At 38.7% G+C, this 19,798-nt stretch overlaps 1 protein-coding gene across 2 annotated transcripts; it reads left to right on the top strand.

The window, feature by feature from the left end:
* Positions 1-2,862: 2,862 nt before the first annotated feature.
* On the top strand, positions 2,863-8,582 carry LOC133418916 (sarcoplasmic reticulum histidine-rich calcium-binding protein). 2 transcript variants are annotated; one of them, XM_061707820.1, is made up of 6 exons: positions 2,864-3,794; positions 4,736-4,848; positions 6,297-6,368; positions 6,449-6,503; positions 6,591-6,627; positions 8,020-8,582. In XM_061707820.1, the coding sequence occupies exons 1-6, from the start codon at positions 3,161-3,163 to the stop codon at positions 8,039-8,041; spliced, it is 933 nt and encodes a 310-aa protein (XP_061563804.1). In that variant the 5' UTR covers positions 2,864-3,160; the 3' UTR covers positions 8,042-8,582. The 2 variants fall into 2 exon arrangements, with proteins under 2 accessions (XP_061563805.1, XP_061563804.1); XM_061707821.1 differs by lacking the exon at positions 8,020-8,582 and having other exon boundaries at positions 2,863-3,794; positions 6,591-6,631.
* The last annotated feature ends 11,216 nt before the right edge of the window (positions 8,583-19,798 follow it).

Raw genomic sequence — 19,798 nt, 5'->3', positions numbered from 1 at the left:
ACCCAAGTATCAACACTTTATAATTTCTTTTCTCCTGACAGAGAGGTATGCGAGTACGTTTGTCTTTGCTGTAGATACCCTCACTCCGTCTTTCTAAGAAAACTACTTTTGCAAATAAACCTTTATGTACAAACTGTAAATACACTGTAGAAACAAGGTATGAGTCATTTGAGAGAGGATGCAATGTCAGACCTCGTTTAATTTGAACACGACATGAACTTTTAATTTCAAGTCTAAATATTAAGTTAAATCACAGTGTAATTTATCCTTTGCTCTTCGCTACTGAAATAAGCGTCTCTGACAGCGGACTTCTCCATGCTTGCGATTGGTCATGCGCTGAAAACACGGCCCCTTTTATGTGCACGCGCTCATATCCAGATTGGAGAAACCTGGGTTGATATACCGAGTTGATAACCACCGTCGTGTGACCGCTTAGCGTGATTGCAATTGTCCGGGTTAGTGAATCTGGATAAGGAAAAGATATCCTGGGTATGTTGAACTTGCTTCGTAGTACAGGCCCCTGGGGTTGTTCTAACTTCACAATGTTCCCTTAAAAACACACAGTTACAATGAGTCACTACAAACTAAGATATATCATACATTTGTGTTACATTTTATTTCTGTTCAATACATTTTGTGTACAGGAAACACGTAGTATTTTGCGTTTCCTCAGAGAGTTCTTCAAAGAAAGAAAATAGCATAAACATATGATTGTTCTTAAAGGAGCTTGAGGCTCCTTTTAAGAAATGAGACTCTCTAGCGCCACCCTTCGCCACGACAGCCGTCGGGGGTACTGCAACCAACAGCGAAGCCGGCACGGGAGAACGGGGAGAACGTGCATGCAGCGTCATGTGACGTCACATCCGCAGCCCAGCGCGGGAAATTCCGGTCACAATTGCAGCACATTTTGCAGCACACAGCCTGTTCAAGGCAACGGAGAGATACACTAGAGGGCTCATTCTTTTTGGTTTGGAACGCTTCATCTGACATTATTACTAGAAACCCTAAAACGTATACACATTTTTTTCATAAATCCTGCCTCAATCCTGCCTCATGCTCCTTTAAAGTGCGTAACTGGTTTTGACAATAAATGAGGTAGATTTCATTGTCTATTCAACATTAGAGCTGGATATAGTGGTTGCACATGTTATAGATGGTGCCAAAGGTGCTTGGTGCTGAGTTTCAGCAGGCCGGCGGACTACTGAAGGTCACATAGTGGAGCAAGCTATTGAAGGAGCCTTCACTCTAAATAGTCAGCTGAGCCACCTGTCAATTGCAGCAGCAGCTCACGCTTAGAGCCACTGTCATCACTTTTTTTTTTCTTACTATCTCTACATCATGGCTATATGTGCAACTGCACTTCTGCATGCACTTCTAACGGTCAGCGATGAAGATGAACCTAAAATCACCTTCCATCCATCTCCAACTTCACCGTTTCATGGACAAAAGCACTTTGTAAAATCATTTTGTCCCCAAAAATGTGATCTATGGAATCTTCACATTCTCACACCAGCAAGCTCTCAATTTCCGTCTATTTACATCATGTCCATACATCATCATGACATGCGCTTCTGCATTTCTGCACTTTTGTCTTAAAAGAGTTAGTTTAGGACTGTGGTCATTTTACAAGACAGCGGCGAGAGATGTTTCACTTTGCAAGCAAGCTCATAATATTGTGTATCACGTTTACTTCTGTCCTGCTTCAAAATACTTTTGCATTCCTCTGTAGAGCAGACGATGCACCTGGATACAGCTCCAGTGTGTTTTTTTAGGGGTGGAAATGAACATAGTCAAACTTGGGAACAGCTGAATATCATTTTCTTTTTATACCAATAAATACATCATGTGTCATTATCAGAGGTGGGTAGAGTAGCCAAAAATTGTACTCAAGTAAAAGTGCTGTTACTTCAGAATAATATGACTCAAGTAGAAGTAAAAAGTAGTCATCCAAATAATTACTTGAGTAAAAGTAAAAAAGGACTTGGTGAAAAAACTACTCAAGTATTGAGTAACTGTTGAGTAATGTCTGATTTATTTTTTTAACACGTCCATTCAAACAGACAAAAGTACAAAATAATAATCTTCAGGCAAATTAAATCAATAAAATAATAAGATAAATTAAAATTAATAAAAAATAAAATATAGCTTAAATTAAAATAAGCTTAAAATAAATTAAAGTAATTTAATAAATAATAAAATAAGTAAAATAATAACAGAATAAAAAAATAAATTAAGCACAAGTAGCACAAAATTTCAAGCCTTTGTACTTTTCTTTTTTAACCAGCAGAACTAGAACAAGCCCATGAACTCATAGAAACTCTGTGTGTGTGTTTGAGTCTGTGTAAATGTGACAAAACATGCAAAAACAAACATTTTTCCCAAAGAATCCCCTAGTGATGTCATGAGATTGACCCGTACGCGGATAAAAGGGATAAAAGAAAAGTAACAGCTCAACGTAGCCTAATGTAGCAGAGTAAGAGAAACAGTTTCTTCTTCACAAATCTACTCAAGTAAAAGTAAAAAGTATAGTGATTCAAAACTACTCCTAAAAGTACAGAATTTCCCAAAACTTACTCAAGTAAATGTAACGGAGTAAATGTAACTCGTTACTACCCACCTCTGGTCATTATATAAAAATGTGTTCAAATATCTGAAAACCAGAGAGGCATGCTTGTTTGTTTTGTTGATGATGTCTTAAGCACTTCTAAGTATCAGTTAATATCTGGAATGAACAAACCCCCTCCCTCTCATCTCCATGTGATCTCTGACCTCCTTTACCCCACCTCCACTCAGTGCACGCTCACGCCCACCGCTGTGATGCACAGTGTTAAACTGTGTTAAGGGCATCGGAGGCATTCTTCCCAGACATGTGCCTCTGTCACTCATGTGAATGCAGCCACACAACCACAGCACACACACTGTGTTTCCACTGTGTCCTCTGTGTTCCCAGCACAAGGCCGGCACGCTGCTCTGTCTCTGGACCTGACAATACCACCGATTGAGCTGAACCTTTATCACATTTTTCTGCGGATTTTATGGATTTTAAGTGTTGAAAACCAAATTTAGGCGTTTTGGCTTTCAGGTGGAGAAAAGAAAATAGCAAAAAGAAAAGAAGCTGAGACTTTGTTCCAGGTGCAGAGTTGAGCTATAGTCTTCCAAGATGGCCTCCGTGAGAGGTTGGATGGTTGGGCTCCTGCTGGTGCTCCTGTGCCCGTCCCAGGTCCCGCTCGGCGGTGGAGTGTGTGCCCAGGAAGGGGCCGAAGCAGAGGAAGACCTTCACGGTAAATACAGTGAAGAGCTTGGGGCCGAGGACGGTGAAGCTGCAGAGTCTGATGAGGAAGGTGAAGAGGAAGCAGAGGACCAAGGAGATGAAGAAGAGACTGATGAACACGGTTTAGAAGAGGATGACGAGGACGCTGCTGAGGAGGAAGAAGAGGAGACTGCCGATGGTGGAGAGGAAGAATCAGATGAGGAGGGGGCGTCAGATGACGAGGACGTTGGTAATGACGAAGGTAAAGAGGATGAAGAGGATACTGATGAAGAAGAGGAAGAGGGTGGAGCTGTGGATGAAGATGCTGATGATGAAGAGGAGGACGATGAAGCTGTAGAAGAAGACGAGGAGGAGGAAGAAGAGGAGGAGGAGGATGCCATTGATGAGGATGATGAGGATGAGGAAGAGGAAGAAGTAGAGGAAACATCAGAAGGAGAGGAGGAAGCTGAGGAAGAAGAGGCTGGAACACCTGAGGCTGAAGAAGAAGAAGAGGAGCATACAGCTCAGGATGAAGAAGAGGAAGGTATAACTGCACCTTACATTCATCATGGTTAAAAAGCAATTATATATATCCATATTCATATATATATGTATATATATATATATATATATATATATATATATATATATATATATATATATATATATATATATATATATGTATAGAGAGCAAGAGAGAGAGAGAGAGAGATGTAATATGCTGTATGTAATGAGTGATAATATTATACTACAATTATTATTATATTATAATACTATAATAGTATAGTGACATTATATACTATTATAGTATTATATACTATTATTGTATTATATACTATTATTGTATTATATAATAGCGGGCCTCTGACAAAGCATGACTTGCTGGAGCAACTTTAGGAACGCCGTCATGCATACCAGTCCTAAAATAGAGCGACTGATTTGTGCAAAAGCAGCGTCCACGCAGCGTTTATTAAAGCATTTTTTATGCCGGTGGGACTTTTGATACTTCAAAAGAGGTACTTTGGTTAAAATATAAACATCAGAGAAGTTGTAATCAAAAGTCAGATGTTGATACATCAGCTGCTCTTACTTTCACCTTCAGACTATAAATGTCATCATGGAAACTTGTGCTGTCTGCACTTTGTTATGAAAGCCTGTGCAGCATTTGTAACTCCTCACTGGAGATAAAAGAAAGAAAAAGAATCTCATGTACATGTACAAAATACAGCGGCCATAGTAAACATTACACCTATAACCCCCACAAACACTAGTCTTTCTTGGGCTTTAGTCTAAATATGAAAGTAGAGTAGTTTTCATCTGAAAATAAAGCGGCAACCATAGTTAACATTCAAGCAGATATAAGAGTGAACCACAGCCCATCCAAAAACTTGTAGTATCATAACTGTGGTGCAGAGAAATATAACATGATACAAACAGTCTTGGCACAGATTATTAAACACACTTTGTTTAATCTGTTGATTTTAGACGAGCCTCAAGATGACAACACAACAGACAACCAGGGTGACACAAATGAAGAGGAGGCGAGTGCTGACATGTTCCACTCTGGCTCTCTATGCAGTGTCTGCTCCATATGTGAGGTAAGATCCCCAAGGACAAGTGAAGGACGTTCACATCCGGTATCAAACGGTCTGCAGTATTTTCTTTTTTTGTATAGATGTCTTTATTGAGGGCATTAAAAGAAAAAGAAATACGAGTTACAATAACAATATAATTATCAATATTTTCCCCCTTTTTTTTTACTTTTCATAACATTAATTAAACCAAAATAAATAAATAATAATAATAATAAAAAAAAAAAGTAAATAAAAATAAAAAACAACAGCACACCCTCTCCCCTTCCCTCCCTCATATGGTCAATAGATTACATCATTCAAAATTATTTAACATATGTCTATCAATACTAGAACAAAAATGAATAATAAATTAAATAATCAAGTCCTGTGTAAACACATTCATTAATATAGTCGATGATTCAGATCATTAGTCCATTAAAAGCAAAACATTCAAAAAAGGTCCCCAAATAAGGTCAAAGTCCCTAGGTTTTTTTCTAACGGAATACAATATTTTTTCTGGAGTACAATATGATCCAAGTTCATTGATCCACAGTTTGGGTGCTGGGGGGTTTTCTGATTTCCAGTTTTTTAAAATACAATTTTTTGCCGCGGTGTCGGCAAGCAGAATGAAATACTTTTTATGATAAGTCATGTTTAATGAACTAATATCTCCCAGTATCCAGACTTTAGGATCAAGAATATGGGATTTTAAAATGTCAGAAATAGTTTTAATCACGTATTTCCAGAAAGCATCTATAATAGGACAGTTCCAGAGCATATGGAGCAGATTTCCAGTATTTATTTTGCATCTTTGGCACACGGCAGAGACCGTACTATTAAATTTATTTAATCTATAGGGAGTATAGTAAATTTGATGTAAAATATTGAATTGAATTTGTCTGTGTTTGGTGGATATTAACATAGTATGTGTTTTTTCTATAAGAGTATACCAATCCTTGTCCTCATATGAACATTCCAGGTCTGCTTCCCATTTTTGTTTCATTGGAGGTCTGTGATATAGTGGTAGGTTATTAATAAGAATATTATAGATTACAGATGTTATTCCTTTTATAGATGTGATTTTTTTATCAATCAATTGCTTTTCCAATGGAGATGTTATAGGTTTATTGGGGAATGTGTCAAGCGATTGATTTTTGATCCAGTCTCTTATTTGAAAATACTTAAACAAATTATGTGTTGATAAGTCAAATAATTCAGATAGTTGAGAAAAACTGGCAAATAAACCATTAATATATAAATCATCAATTGTTTTGATACCTTTCTCAGTATCAACCAGTCTGCAGTATTTTCAAAGGGATGCTTCCAAAAGTGCAAACAAGGATGTAACAACTGTGTTTTACCAAACCCTGAATTCTTTTCAGCCTAAAATGTTCAAAGTACAGTAATGTCTATGGCCTATGCTTTTTTTAAATCTTGCTCATCTTTCAGCTGTGGATGTTCTCTTCTCTTAGAATTGCTCTAAAAATTGTGACAAGTGTCCTTGTGAGGAGGGGGATGAGTCAGCTCACTGTACACACTGTGAAGTAAGTCTTGTAACTGTTTCAAATACACATCTCACCTTGACAGGAGCTTCTTCATGTTAACGCCATGTCGTTTTTCTCAGGGCTGCTCAAACTGCTACATTTGCCCCATTCTGTGTGAAACCATTTGCACACCAGGTACGTGGTGATTCTAATTATTCCTTCTGTAACTGCATTGCTGCTCGGGTCTGGCCTACCATCAATGTTTATTTTATTTCATTTTAGGTGGCCTTGTTGACGAGATAACCGGATCTATCTTTCAGTAAGGTTTCTACTTTTTCCAACACACATTTGTAATTATAGAAGAGTTTATTAGTTATTTTTCACAAACATTAAAATGTGATGTTTAAAATGTAGAGCTTATTTTTTTATTTCAATAAAAATTGCATGTATAATCATTTTTCAAGAACATTTTGTATGGTTGGTAAGATTAATTAAATCTGTTTTAGGAGCCTTATTATAAACATCTCTCATGTCATAGTGCCTCACAAGTTGGAACTTGGAAGGTCGACTTGAATGTGTTCGAGTTGCAAAGTCAGACAGTGAAACTTTTCAAACATTGCTGCTGCTAGACATTGTTATCGATATGCATTCCATTCATTATGGTGCATGTAGTCCATATACCGTATTTTCTGGACTATAAGCCGCTACTTTTTTCATAGGTTTTGAACCATGCGGCTTATACAATTCTATTCTGTGGATTTTTCTTCCACCGCTGGGGGGAGTGCTAACCGGAATTAGAATAAAAACTAATACAAAATAAATGCAAAGAAGAATACGCTACTTCTTCTTTAGCAGATAGAATTAGGTAGAAGCAGATTTCAAACAGATAAATAGATAAATAAATACCGGTTATTTTCTCTTGGTTCTGTCCAGTTTTAATCAGCAAAGTTGCTGCGCGTGTTAAAAGACACTGTTAGGAAAGGATCTATTTAGGTACAAACATGTACATCATTTACACTTCAAAATCATTCTGTAAATGTAGTAAATATCTAATCTAACAACATAAATATCTGCGACTTGCATATCTTTTTTTTTTTTAAATAGAGCGGATGCGGCTTATATACAGGTGTGGCTTATAGTCCAGAAAATACGGTACACAGCGTAGCAATGTGCCGATTTGTGGAAGTTCAGACTGTATAAGAGGATCTGTACAATACCCTGGTGCCGTAATACCCAGACATTATCCGACGAGTCCTTTTTAACACTTGCTTCTAGTGCAATGTGGCATGTTTCATAGTACACAAAGTACTTTACTTACTATACTAACAAGATGCTAAAAAGAACCGATAGAATTTTACATGTTTATTCCTACTCATATTAGACGAACTAACTGAGACATGCCTACTTTAGCGTTTTGGACAAACAGATAAACATCTTTAGCGCTAAATTTGTTGGTTCTACCATCTGTCTGAAAGTTCCCTTTCATACAGATACCAACTTTCCGACTTGGTATTCTGAATTCAGAGGTTGTTCCACCTGAATCTTCTGGCTTGGAACCAAGATATTATAGCTCCCAGGAACAACTGGAAAATACTCGTACTCCCTCACTACTAGTATTTGCAGTTGTTTGACACAATTTGCACAATTTACCGGATTTCACCCTCAGTATTGATGGATTTCTGGGTTATTCCTATCCTGACTTTTTTTTCAGGACTGTTGCCTCACTGCTGTGAACAGACTGGGTGTCTTTTCATGTCAAAAGATGGGAGATGGGATTCTGCTGCCGTCCAGCTGCTCTTATTTCAGAAGCACAATGAGGACTTCACATCCAGCTGAGCTAGTTTTTAAATGATCGTCTGTATTTCAACAAATGCTTAAATAATATTCTAAACCATCCTTTGTAATGTGAGATACAAAGTCTGTTTGTAGGATTATTATTATTATTATTATTATTATTATTATTATTATTATTATTATTATTATTATTATTATTATTATTATTATTATTATTATTAGTATTATTTTGTTATTAGTATTTGTTTTTTTCAGCAAACTAGTTATTTTTAAGTCTTAGTGCCAGAATCGGAATAAATGAAGCAGAACAATTAAACTTAAGTCCATTGTCAAATAAGTAACATGAAGATGTGCAGTATGTGAGGAAATATCCTTTTCTATTTTTTTTTCCTTTGCAACTTGCAAGACTACAATTTCCCTTATGTTTTCATGTATAAATGCTGTAACTTTAATCTACAAATAAAGTTTTGTCTTTCCTTATGTATGAATGTCTATGTTGCAGGCACAGCTCACAACTCACCACTTTTCTTGCAGAAAAAACTGTGTGAGTCAGCTCCTGTTGTGGCATAAATACGTTTATGTACTGGAGATGGGAAACCTGGGTCCAAAACAAACACAAACAAAAACGCCTGGACATATAATGTCAAACTATCTTAAATTATATAATGCATGCATAAAAACCACAAATAAAAAAGAGGAATTTTAAAAACAACAGCTGACAGTTTTGAGTTGACAAAGAAAAAAAAAGGAAAACCTAAAATACAGAAGAATACAAATTATGCAAATAATCAGAGGTAAAACAATATACTTAATAAAACCAAATGCAAATTATATAAAATTAAACTTTTAAATGAAGAAAATTGAGAATATTTTCAAAGACACCCGATGCATTAAAGCCCTGTTTCCACTGAGCGGTTCAATGCGGTACGGTATTTTGTGTGTTTCCAAAACTTTCCAATGTAAAATGGTCCGTACCGTACCATTTTTGAGTTCTGTTGTTTGTAGGTCCATAGAGAAATGGCACGGTACAGTAAGGGCAGAGCTGCTGGTCTCACACGATACAATACGTTGATTGGCAGACAGAAAACGTCACTACGCACGACAAAAGCAAGCGAGAAACCAGCGCAAGCGTTTTTAAACACTCTTTGCTGCTTCCAATCCTCTCTCAAACAACGTGGCATGGATTGTACAGGTGAAGTTCCAAAGGCATTAGAAAAACTATCTGCTGGATGACCTCCATTGTTGCTGGTGCGTCTCCATGGTAGCTTCACTTCGGTTGTTGTCAGTCACAATACTATGACACCACACTAGGCATTTGGTCTACCCCCCGCATGGGCCGTGGCGGTCCGACTTGCAGTGGTAATGCTCACCTGAATTGACTGGACCATTCTAATTAGGGTTGCCACCCGTCCCGTAAAATACGGAATTGTCCATTATTTGAGAAAAAAATGTAGCGTCCCGTATTGAACTAATACGGGACACGATTTGTACCGTATTTTCATTAACTTTTACACCATATTCTAGTTGAATTATTGAAATAAATTAACCTTTACACCATATTCTAGTTGAATTATTGAAATAAATTAACCTTTACACCATATTCTAGTTGAATTATTGAAATAAATTAACCATTACACCATATTCTAGTTGAATTATTGAAATAAATTAACTTTTACACCATATTCTAGTTGAATTATTGAAATAAGTTAACTTTTACACCATTTTCTAGTTGAATTATTGAAATAAATTAACTTTTACACCATATTCTAGTTGAATTATTGAAATAAATTAACCTTTACACCATATTCTAGTTGAATTATTGAAATAAATTAACTTTTACACCATATTCTAGTTGAATTATTGAAATAAATTAACCTTTACACCATATTCTAGTTGAATTATTGAAATAAATGAACTTTTACACCATATTCTAGTTGAATTATTGAAATAAATTAACTTTTACACCATATTCTAGTTAAATTATTGAAATAAATTAACTTTTACACCATATTCTAGTTGAATTATTGAAATAAGTTAACTTTTACACCATATTCTAGTTGAATTATTGAAATAAATTAACTTTTACACCATATTCTTCACCTGTAGGCTATATTATACATCTGGGCTGATATGGACATACGTAGCATAGGAGGCTATTTCAGCTGCTTTATGGTTGGCTGTCTGTACAGTCATGCAAGTTCAATGCTATTAAAGCACTTTAAACTTTAAATCAAAGCATTTTGTTTTTTCATATAAAATAAACACATTTTTATTCAGTTTAGAAGTTTTGGGGCTTTTTTTTGGCTCCTGCGCTGCTGAAATCAGGGCGTCCCTTATTTCTATTTCTGAAAGGTGTCAACCCTAACTGTAGCGAACCGCTCAGTAAGAGGTCAAATCAATGAACACGCAAAGATTTGCGACAGTTTGAGAGAATAATATTGAAGAAAGGCGAAAGGGCCTTTCTGTGTGGAGTTTGCATGTTCTCCCCGTGTTCCCTTGGGTAGCTAGTGTGAGCAACCCTCACAAAAACATGCAGCAGTCCTGGGCTGTACTGCGCCCTCTGGCCGGCCGGGGCGCCAGACGGGGTGGGGAGGATCTGGCCTGAATGATGTGATCCTTCCACACGCTACGTCCGGACGGAGAAGCCCCACCCTGTCTGGTGAAATGAAGCAGCCTGCTCACTCCTAAAGTAAAGACTTTATACGTATTAGAACTTGAGCGCAGTGTGGGCCCTCCTGGGGTTGGAAGAGGGTGAGCAATGCCCGGGACTGACTTAGGTAGGACCACTGGGTGATAAAATGGGAACAAAAATTGGGATAAAAATATTAAAAAAAAAAAAAAAAAGACACCTATGGTTAGTCATTTTTTTTAAATTATTGTCAGGTAGAGGATCTCCACTTTAACAAATGTATGACAAAATCTGAACCATTTAAGTGCAACTGACCTCAAAGAAGTATGCATTTTGTTATTCTACAGAACATAATGTTGTGTAGTGGCCTTGTCCCTGGCAAAGGTTTTCTGCTCATGTGATGGCAGATGTCTTAAAAACATCTTTTGCAGGGATGAATGATGTTTCTCAACAACTTGTCACAAAGCCACGTTGTGCTCAGGTCATGCTTGACCTGTGTGTGCTGCAGAAGGTGAGGGTGCGGATACTGGACTGGTCCGTCTGCAGTTCTGAGTCAGTGGTGGAAAATGTACAAAAATATTGTATTTAAGTACAAGTACAGATTTTCTGCATGAAAATTACTTAAGTAAAAGTAAAAAGTACCCATTAAAAACATTACTTAAGTAAAAGTATAAAACCTCAAATTAAGTATAATAAATTACCAAAAGTACATGGTGTAAAATGTACTTAAGTACAAAAGTAAAAAGTACAAAGTACAAAATTATTTTCAAAAGGATTGCAAAGAAATGAAGTCCCAACATTGTCATGCTGTCGAAAGTGGCTTTATTCCAAGAATTTGCTTACAACTCTAAATAATGGTGATATTATTCTGACCCCTTTAGCGTTTGTTTCCATTACCCCATTTTAATGTCTCCCTTTGCTCATCACTGCTGCTGTACCCCATTGGCCCCGCTGACAGGTTCACCCCCAGCCTGAAGTATGCAGTGACAACATTAAGCAACCCCAGCTGAAGGAGGATGAAGGAGACTCTTGAACTGATTGAACTTTTAAATGCCAAAACCACCTTAGAAGGGGTGGAATGAAAGAATGGTGCCCATGGACACTCCCTGGGATGATGATGGTGGAATAGGTGGAAAAACACAAAAAAACACTACAATTTTTACATATGGCTGTTGACGAAAACAACTGAGAAACCATATGTAACTATAGGAAATAAAGTTTTAAACCAACTCTTTTTAAACCAAATGACAATCTCCACAGAGTGCTATACTGAATTATGAATTATCTTAATCTTTTTTGATCCTTTTAAGCAATAATAATGGATAGGTTCCTGTATCTATTCTGTACTGTATTTTTAACTAACACGTAGGCTAAGATTATTTATGAACGATCTAAACCAGGGGTCGGCAACCCAAAATGTTGAAAGAGCCGTATTGGACCAAAAACACAAAAAACAAATATGCTGCATGTATCTATATTAGTTAGAACTGGGGAAAGATTTTTTATTTCATTATGCACTTCGAGAAAAGAGTCGAAATGTCGAGAAAAAAGTCAAAATTTCGAGAAAAAAGTCGAAATGTTGAGAAAAGGATAAAAGAAGAAAAAAGAAAAAAAGGAAAAAAGAAAAAAAAGGGAAAAAATAAGAAAAAAAGGAAAACATTTTTTAAAAAAGCTCTAGGGAGCGACTAGGGCGGCGCTAAAGAGCCGCATGCGGCTGTGGAGCCGCGGGTTGCCGACCCCTGATCTAAACCCATCCATTTTCAAACCTCACAATGTCATTTACCGGTATGCTTGAATGTACGCAAATTGGTTGTTTATCTGTCTACTGTTAAGCTTCAACAGCAGTTGGTTCTCAAAATTGCGAGAATCTAGCCGTGCTCTCCTTGGGCTGAAGACCTGTCCGGCGGTGCTGAACAGTCGTTCACAGGCTGCAGAGGCAGGTAGAGGTGTGTTGAGCTTGACAGACAACTTGCAGAGAGACGACTTCAGTGCAGTCATTTGATCTGCTGCTGAAAGGGCCAGGTATCCATCCTGTCTTGGTTCACATTAGAACTCGTAAGGCCCGCAAAGAAGTTTCCGTCATCAGATGAACTGGCACTGGCGACATCCGTCAGCGAAGGATCCTCCAGGTACTCCTTGATGTAGTCCATTCCTGAAATACAGGGAAGGTGAAATACCATTAGTACAGCTGAAATACCAAAAATAATATAATGGAGAATACAAAAGGTAGATACATTTTATATTGCTGTTCAAACTCTGATGCATTATTTCTCCCTGCTCAGGACAATTAGACAGTCATAACAACCAGGAATGCATATGCAGAAGGAAATCAGACAATTAGGGGAGCTTAACCCTCTCAAATTGGTCAGCTGATTGCCACTTCAGTGTATACGTGTCTTGTATACATCCACATACTACAATGCAGTGTATTAACCTCTCAAGTATATGCTCCCTGAACTAACGTTGCAAACTACGAATCCCTATCATACAAGTAAAAATGCATTATGTCCATGTGCTCACCCAGTTTGATTGTAGCATCATCTTTTGTCCAAGTAGTTTTGAATTTGAGGACTTGAGGAAGAATTGTAGCTGCAATCAATTCAGGATCTATAAAGATGCAATCAAAGCGCTTCTTTATGCCAGCTAGCAAGGCGTCATCCAATGGCCTGCAGTGCTTCAGCGGCATCTTGGCTTTCTCCACTTTGGAAGTCAGACAGGTTATCGTCGGAAGCAGCCACCCCATGTGCACATTCTTTTCTCCTTGCAAGATGTTGATGGCTGCTGCCACTGGGCTCATGATGGCAGCATACTCTGTCATATGTGATGCCAACTGGACTGAACCTGTGTAAAAATAAAACAATATGTTAGAAAAACATCCCTTTAAGTACTGGGACCCCCCCCCCACAGGGACTACCAGGAGAGAAGATTTGTGTTAAAATCAACATTCAAGAATTTTCAAAAATGGTTTAAAAAAATAGCAGATGTACAAGCTTGCAGCACTACACTTAGTGAAACACTGTGAGCTTGTAGATCTGCCATTTTTGAAATGTTTTGAAAAGTAAAAAACAAAACAAAACAAAAAAAAAAAATGTTTTCCCAGTTTTAAGGACTTAAATTGTGTGAGCCAATTGTGGTGTTAAACCTACATTGGAACGTTGAATTCAGTGCAGACAGCTCTCAGGGCCGGCTCCCCCCTTTTTCTCCAATATCTTTTTTTTTTTTTTTTATAAATCTTTTTATTGGTACCCTATCCAATATGCCATCTTTTAAACCCCAACACCAATATACAGTACTCGAGTTGAGGGGGGATGAAGGGGGATGAAGGGGGATGGCATCCCCCCTGAAATAAAAACGGTCCAAATCATCCCCCCTGTAAAACTGCCATCCCCCCTTTCCATCCCTTATGTCATTTCATCAATGAATGTGGTTTTACTGCTATTTCAACATTTAGAGTCATCACCAGAAAAATAATACCAGAAAAATAACTTATTTGACAATTTTCACCTGTTTCAAGTAAATTCTCACTTGAAATAAGTAGAAAAATCTGCCAATGGGACAAGATTTATCTTCTCATTACAAGCAATAAAATCTTGTTCCACATGCAGATTTTTCTACTTATTTTAAGTAAAAATCTACTTGAAACAGGTGAAAATTGTTGTTTTTTCCAGTGATGAGTCTTGTTTTAAGTGTAATGAGATTTTACTAAAATGAGACATTTTCACTAGAAATAAGACAAATATTCTTGTTAAGATTTTGAGTTTTTGCAGTGATCCATTTTATTTATCCTGTGAAGGACAGAGGTATATTGATAAGTTCAGAAAACTGTTTTTTATTTTTGTGTTTTGATGTATTTGATGTAAGCCCAGTGGATATTTAAAGCTTACAGAAGGCTGCAGAATTTCTACAGGTGTTTTGGTCAGTGCTATTACTGCTATTATTTGTAATATATTATATTATTTGTAATATATTATTTGTAATCAGCACAAATGATCTGTCCCCATATGATAAAATCCACCATCCCCCCTGATTTTTTTTTACAACTCGAGTACTGCCAATATATCTTGAGCAGCCTCTCCACAGCAATGAACAGAGAGTTCCACCGGGTGGCAATTGGGCGCAACAACAGGAGCGCGCAGGCTTCTTCCACAGCTTCAGCTGCTTTAACCGATCTCCCACACTTATCCCTCAGCCCTTGACACTTCCGAATGCTGAGCGATACACTCGTTTGTATCCGTCGTTGGAAGTTGCTTTCTCAGCATCAACTGTGGAGACCAAGTTGAGGAGATGGCAAGCACAGCGTTGATGCTTTGGGAGCTCAAATTTAAAGCCATCATTCTCATCTAGGATATCTGACACTTCAACAAACTCCACTTCATAATTTCCCTCTTCTTCCTCACCGTCATCACCAGGCTCTGGGTCACCACCAACTTTATTGTTCATGTCCAGAACTTCACTGTAAACGTGAAAAGCCTTTAGGAAGTTGGAACCGTTGTCTGTGGTGGTCCTCACCATGTTGTTTCGGATGCCATACTCTAAAAGGATATCATTGAGTGCATTAGCCAAAACATCGAACGTGTGGGAACCTCTCAGTTGTCTACAGGCCAGGATTACTGAGCATCTCTCTAGGCTGTCGGGGTCAAACCAGTGGGCAGTCACACCAATGAAGCTCTTTCTTCTGGCTGACCAGCAGTCTGTGGTGGTGGTGGCAACGTGGTCCACAGCCTTCATTTTCTCAGTGACCGCCTTTTTCGTTTTCTTGACAGGATCATCAATTCTTAAACGCAGGGTGGACCTTGAGATAATTTTTGCCTTAGGCTGAGGAGTAGTGACAAACTCTTTGAAGGCTGGTTTTTCCACAGTAGAGAATGGCTCTAGGACTTCTGTGACATACTTCACAATACCTCTTTCTATTGTGCTTTGGGTTACCATTGATCATTGTGGTCTGTGTGAGGCTGGAAGGTGCTGTAGGAGGACGGTGTTTCCGTTTTATTGATGTCAGCTCTTCATATTGGTTCAATAGGCTTGGATGCTTCCGCTACATCAATGCGGAGACAAAAAAGAAAAAATGTTAGCTCATCAACAGGCTACTATGATTTTCACAATGTTATTGTTAATACATTTCAAAAGACATGTTGATATGTAGGATAGACAGTTATCAAAGATTCAAATAAGGATTGTGTTCAATTAAGGTCTAATAGACGTGTGTGTGTGTGTGTGGGGCGCGCGTTCTACCCACATGTACTGGAGCGGTTTGTTAATATTGGCAAATTACCATATTTTCGCGACCATTTGGCACGCCATGTTGAAAGGCGCCGTGTGGAAAGGCGTTTTGTGTGTCATTTTTGGATTTAACACACATACGGTGCACCGACCGAAAAGGCGCCTCTACACACACGGAGCGCCGCCTTACAACAACACACACACACACACACAAACATACAATTGTGGTATTTGAAAATAGAGCGGGAGCAAAAATGAGTTGGATTGTACTTTATTTAAGCTATTACATTAATCAAACCCATCGAAATCTTCATCCTCCGTTTCTGCATTCATCCGAGCATGATCACGCTGAGGCCGGGAGAACTGCTGCGCGCTGCGACGGGCACAAGCCCGCAACTGCCGCGCAACTGCACAACTGCCACAGCCGCGCTGAGCAGCCGAGTCACTTTCCTGCCGTGCGGCCCCTCGGAAATGATGCTGGCTTTTGCAAAAGCCTGAACAACAGTCCAGCCCAACAGACATGTCAGCCCACGCATCTACAATCCTTCAACAGTAAACGATGGAGCCCGCTGACCGGTCCTCGTCGGTTCTCGACGCGGCGGCCCCCGGGAGCTGCGGCTCCTTCTCGGTATGGAGGCCGAGTCGCCCTGTCCGCCCCAGGTGTCTCGTCACGGAGCCGCCGCCAGGCAATCACGGGCAATTCACGCACCCCCCTTCCCGCTTAATTTCTCATGGTGGCCTCAATTACGTCCGCCTTATGGTTCCTCGTTAAATCGGCGTAGGGTGCGCGTCGCCGCGTACCCTATGCTGTAGCTCTGCGTCGGTGTAACGCAGAACCATAAATCAGCCTTTACGATAATACAATGAGCGCATTGCGTAATTGGGCATGCGGTACTTTTTTTTTTTAAATACGGCAGTTGTATGGACAATATTTATGAATTACACAGGAACATAAGACATACCTTAACGTGCACCTTGAGGTTTGAGGGCGAGTTGCTGAACGCAGACAGTTCCTTCTTTGCAGGCGCACACAACTTGCATTTCAGTCGGTAGGAGGAATCTTCCCACTGAATGAACTCAAACATCGTCGCTAGGTAAGGCCACGGGTGTATTTCACCTTCTTCAAAATCAGCGATAGAAGTTGTTGCACTAGTGGCAGTGACTTCTTCTGAAGAGGAATCCATGTCCAGGTCGGAATATATTCTATGCTGAGTTTGCTTTTCTTCTGAGAGCGTGTGTCGTTCCTTCTCCATTTTCAGCACTGCTTGTGTCTTCAAAGTAGCCACGCAGCAGAACTCCGCCCACCTTGGAGGCTTATAGGCTACTCTATGAGAGCAGTCTCGGTGTGCTGTTCTCATGGCAATAGCCTACATTTTCATTTAATGTAAGACTTTAATTTGTAGCGAGTAACGACGTGTCCAATTTTAAATATAGCGTATTAAAAGTACAATTTTTTCCTTGAAAATGTAACAAAGTAAAAGTAAAAGTACAGAAAAAAAAGTATCAATAAAAGTACAAATTCTCAAAAATCTTACTTAAGTACAGTAACAAAGTACTTGTACTTCGTTACTTTACACCACTGGTTCTGACATGCCACCAAAACATTTAAAACAAAAACTAAAATACTGAGGATCCAGACTACTACACACCTTAAGACATGTTTGCAGGAAGGACCGTGTCAACATTTGTGTGTGAGGTCCATCTGAGGCATAAATGGGGAGATTGGGGCTTCATAAGGGAATCAGGTGGTTCCATATTGGCTCCATGTGAATTTCCTACTTGGGCTTGTTTACGTGGGTGTCCCAGATGTGACTTCCATTTTGAGCCCATGGCTATTCATCACGTATGTGGCTGTGCATAACCACTGCATTTCACATGGAGCCAACAAAACTTGAAGGCTATATTAAAACATGAAATAAGGTTGACGAGAAATTACATAAAATACTGTTTTATACTGTCCACAATGAAATTGTGATTTCTGGTAAACTAACAATGCACATGTATATACCGCTAAAAATTAGCTTAAACTGGACGACCTGTGTGTTATTGTACACATACAATACTCTGTGCAACCACCTGTGCTAAGCAACAGAAAGGGCTTTAATGCAGGAATCCCAAAAACTCAATGCAAATTACCTTCACTAAAATAATAACCCAAAGTAAATCCAAAAGGCATGAGTAGGCAACCAGGTAGAACATGCAAATAGATGGGGACAGAAACTACTGAGTCACGTGACTTAATGGTTCATCCATGTTTTTTTTTGCTTCGCAAGTGAGAAATTACTGAAGACAGACCTAAGTAAAACAGGGAGTGAAGTTAACACAAACAGATGAAGACAGAGGAAAGAACACAAGACCAGACCCAAGAACACCAACACTTAACAAACACAAGATTGTAACAAAACAATAGACTAAACCCAGATCCTAAATTCCAACTTAGTCTGAACCCAAGACATATTTATTTGCAAAAGTTAACATGAACAACTCAGACTTCTTTTAAGTCACTGATACTTGTGATACCTATTGATCGGGCAAAGGTATCGCCTCGGGCTGATCAAGACCCATAATCACACTCCAGATTTTCTATTTTTAATGTGTAACTCAAGCCCCCAGAACTCAGAGGTCCCAGAAAGGTAAGGATCAAGTATGCAACATCACGAATCAATGGGTTAAAATATTAGAGATAATCTGTTATTTTTCAAAATGTATTGTTTCTTAAAGACCCCAGCTTCTTTGACAATATTTCAATATATATATATATATTTTTAATGAACATGAGGAGCCTCATGCTCTGACGGAAGTAAGTAATTCAGTGGTAATGAAGCTTTTGTGTCGAGGATAAACAGGGCTGTTTATTCATTTGTCAGTGACTTGGCAAAGTCTCAAGCGTGTCATTGCATAAACAAAAACAGAGCCAGGACTCTATGCCAAAGAAGAACTGTCCTGACAGGTTAGAGCATGTTGTTGGGATCAAAGGGACAGCTCTACGTTGGTTTAAATCATATCTATCTGACAGATTCCAGTTTGTTCATGTACATGAGATACAGTCTGTTATGGTGTTCCGCAGGGTTCAGTGCTAGGGCCAATCTTGTTCAGTTTATACATGCAGCCATTGGGAAGTATAATCCAGAATCACGACATACACTTTTATTGCTATGCTGATGATACGCAGCTCTATTTGTCTATGAAGCAGGATAAAACAGAACCGTTAGTTAAACTTCAGGCATGTCTTAGGGACATCAAGGACTGGATGTCCAGAAATTTCTTGCTTCTAAAATCAGATGAAACAGAAGTTATCATTTTTGGTCCAAAGCATTTTAGGAAGGGATTAGATGGTGTTGCGATGGCTTTCAGTGAATCTGTGAGAAGCCTTGGTTTTGTTTTTGATCAGGATTTGTCGTATATTAATCAGGTTTGTAAAATAGCATTTTTCTATCTCCGTAATATCGCAAAGATTAGGAAAATCCTCTCGCAGAGTAATGCGGAAAAACTAATTCATGCATTTGTATCTTCTAGATATCTAAATAACAGCAAATAATTTGCTGACTCCAGCAGAAAATGCAGCAGCGTGAGTGCTGACAGAAATCAGCAGGAGAGACCACGTCTCTCTATTGTTAGCTTCGCTCCATTTTCTACCCGTAAAATTCAGAATCCATTAAAAATTTTATAACTTGCGCATAAAGCCCAAAACAACCTAGCTCTGCGATATTTGCAAGACCTGATAGTGCCTTATGTTCCTAACAGAGCTCTCCGTTCTCAGAGTGCAGGTTTACTCGTAGTTCCTAGAGTATCTAAATGTAGATTTGGAGGGCGGGCGTTCTGCTATCAGGCACCACTACTATGGAAC

This window comes from Cololabis saira, chromosome 19 (genome assembly GCF_033807715.1).
Source record: "Cololabis saira isolate AMF1-May2022 chromosome 19, fColSai1.1, whole genome shotgun sequence".
NCBI lineage: Eukaryota > Metazoa > Chordata > Actinopteri > Beloniformes > Belonidae > Cololabis > Cololabis saira.
This window is presented reverse-complemented; position numbering and strand designations above follow the sequence as displayed.

What these genes read in the sequence shown, in the direction of transcription:
- LOC133418916 (XM_061707820.1), top strand. Translation starts at nt 3,161, where the DNA reads ATGGCCTCCGTGAGAGGTTGGATGGTTGGGCTCCTGCTGGTGCTCCTG. An exon ending in CTCACTGTACACACTGTGAA is followed by an intron (nt 6,369 to 6,448) that starts GTAAGTCTTGTA and finishes CGTTTTTCTCAG; the next exon opens with GGCTGCTCAAACTGCTACAT. An exon ending in TGAAACCATTTGCACACCAG is followed by an intron (nt 6,504 to 6,590) that starts GTACGTGGTGAT and finishes ATTTCATTTTAG; the next exon opens with GTGGCCTTGTTGACGAGATA.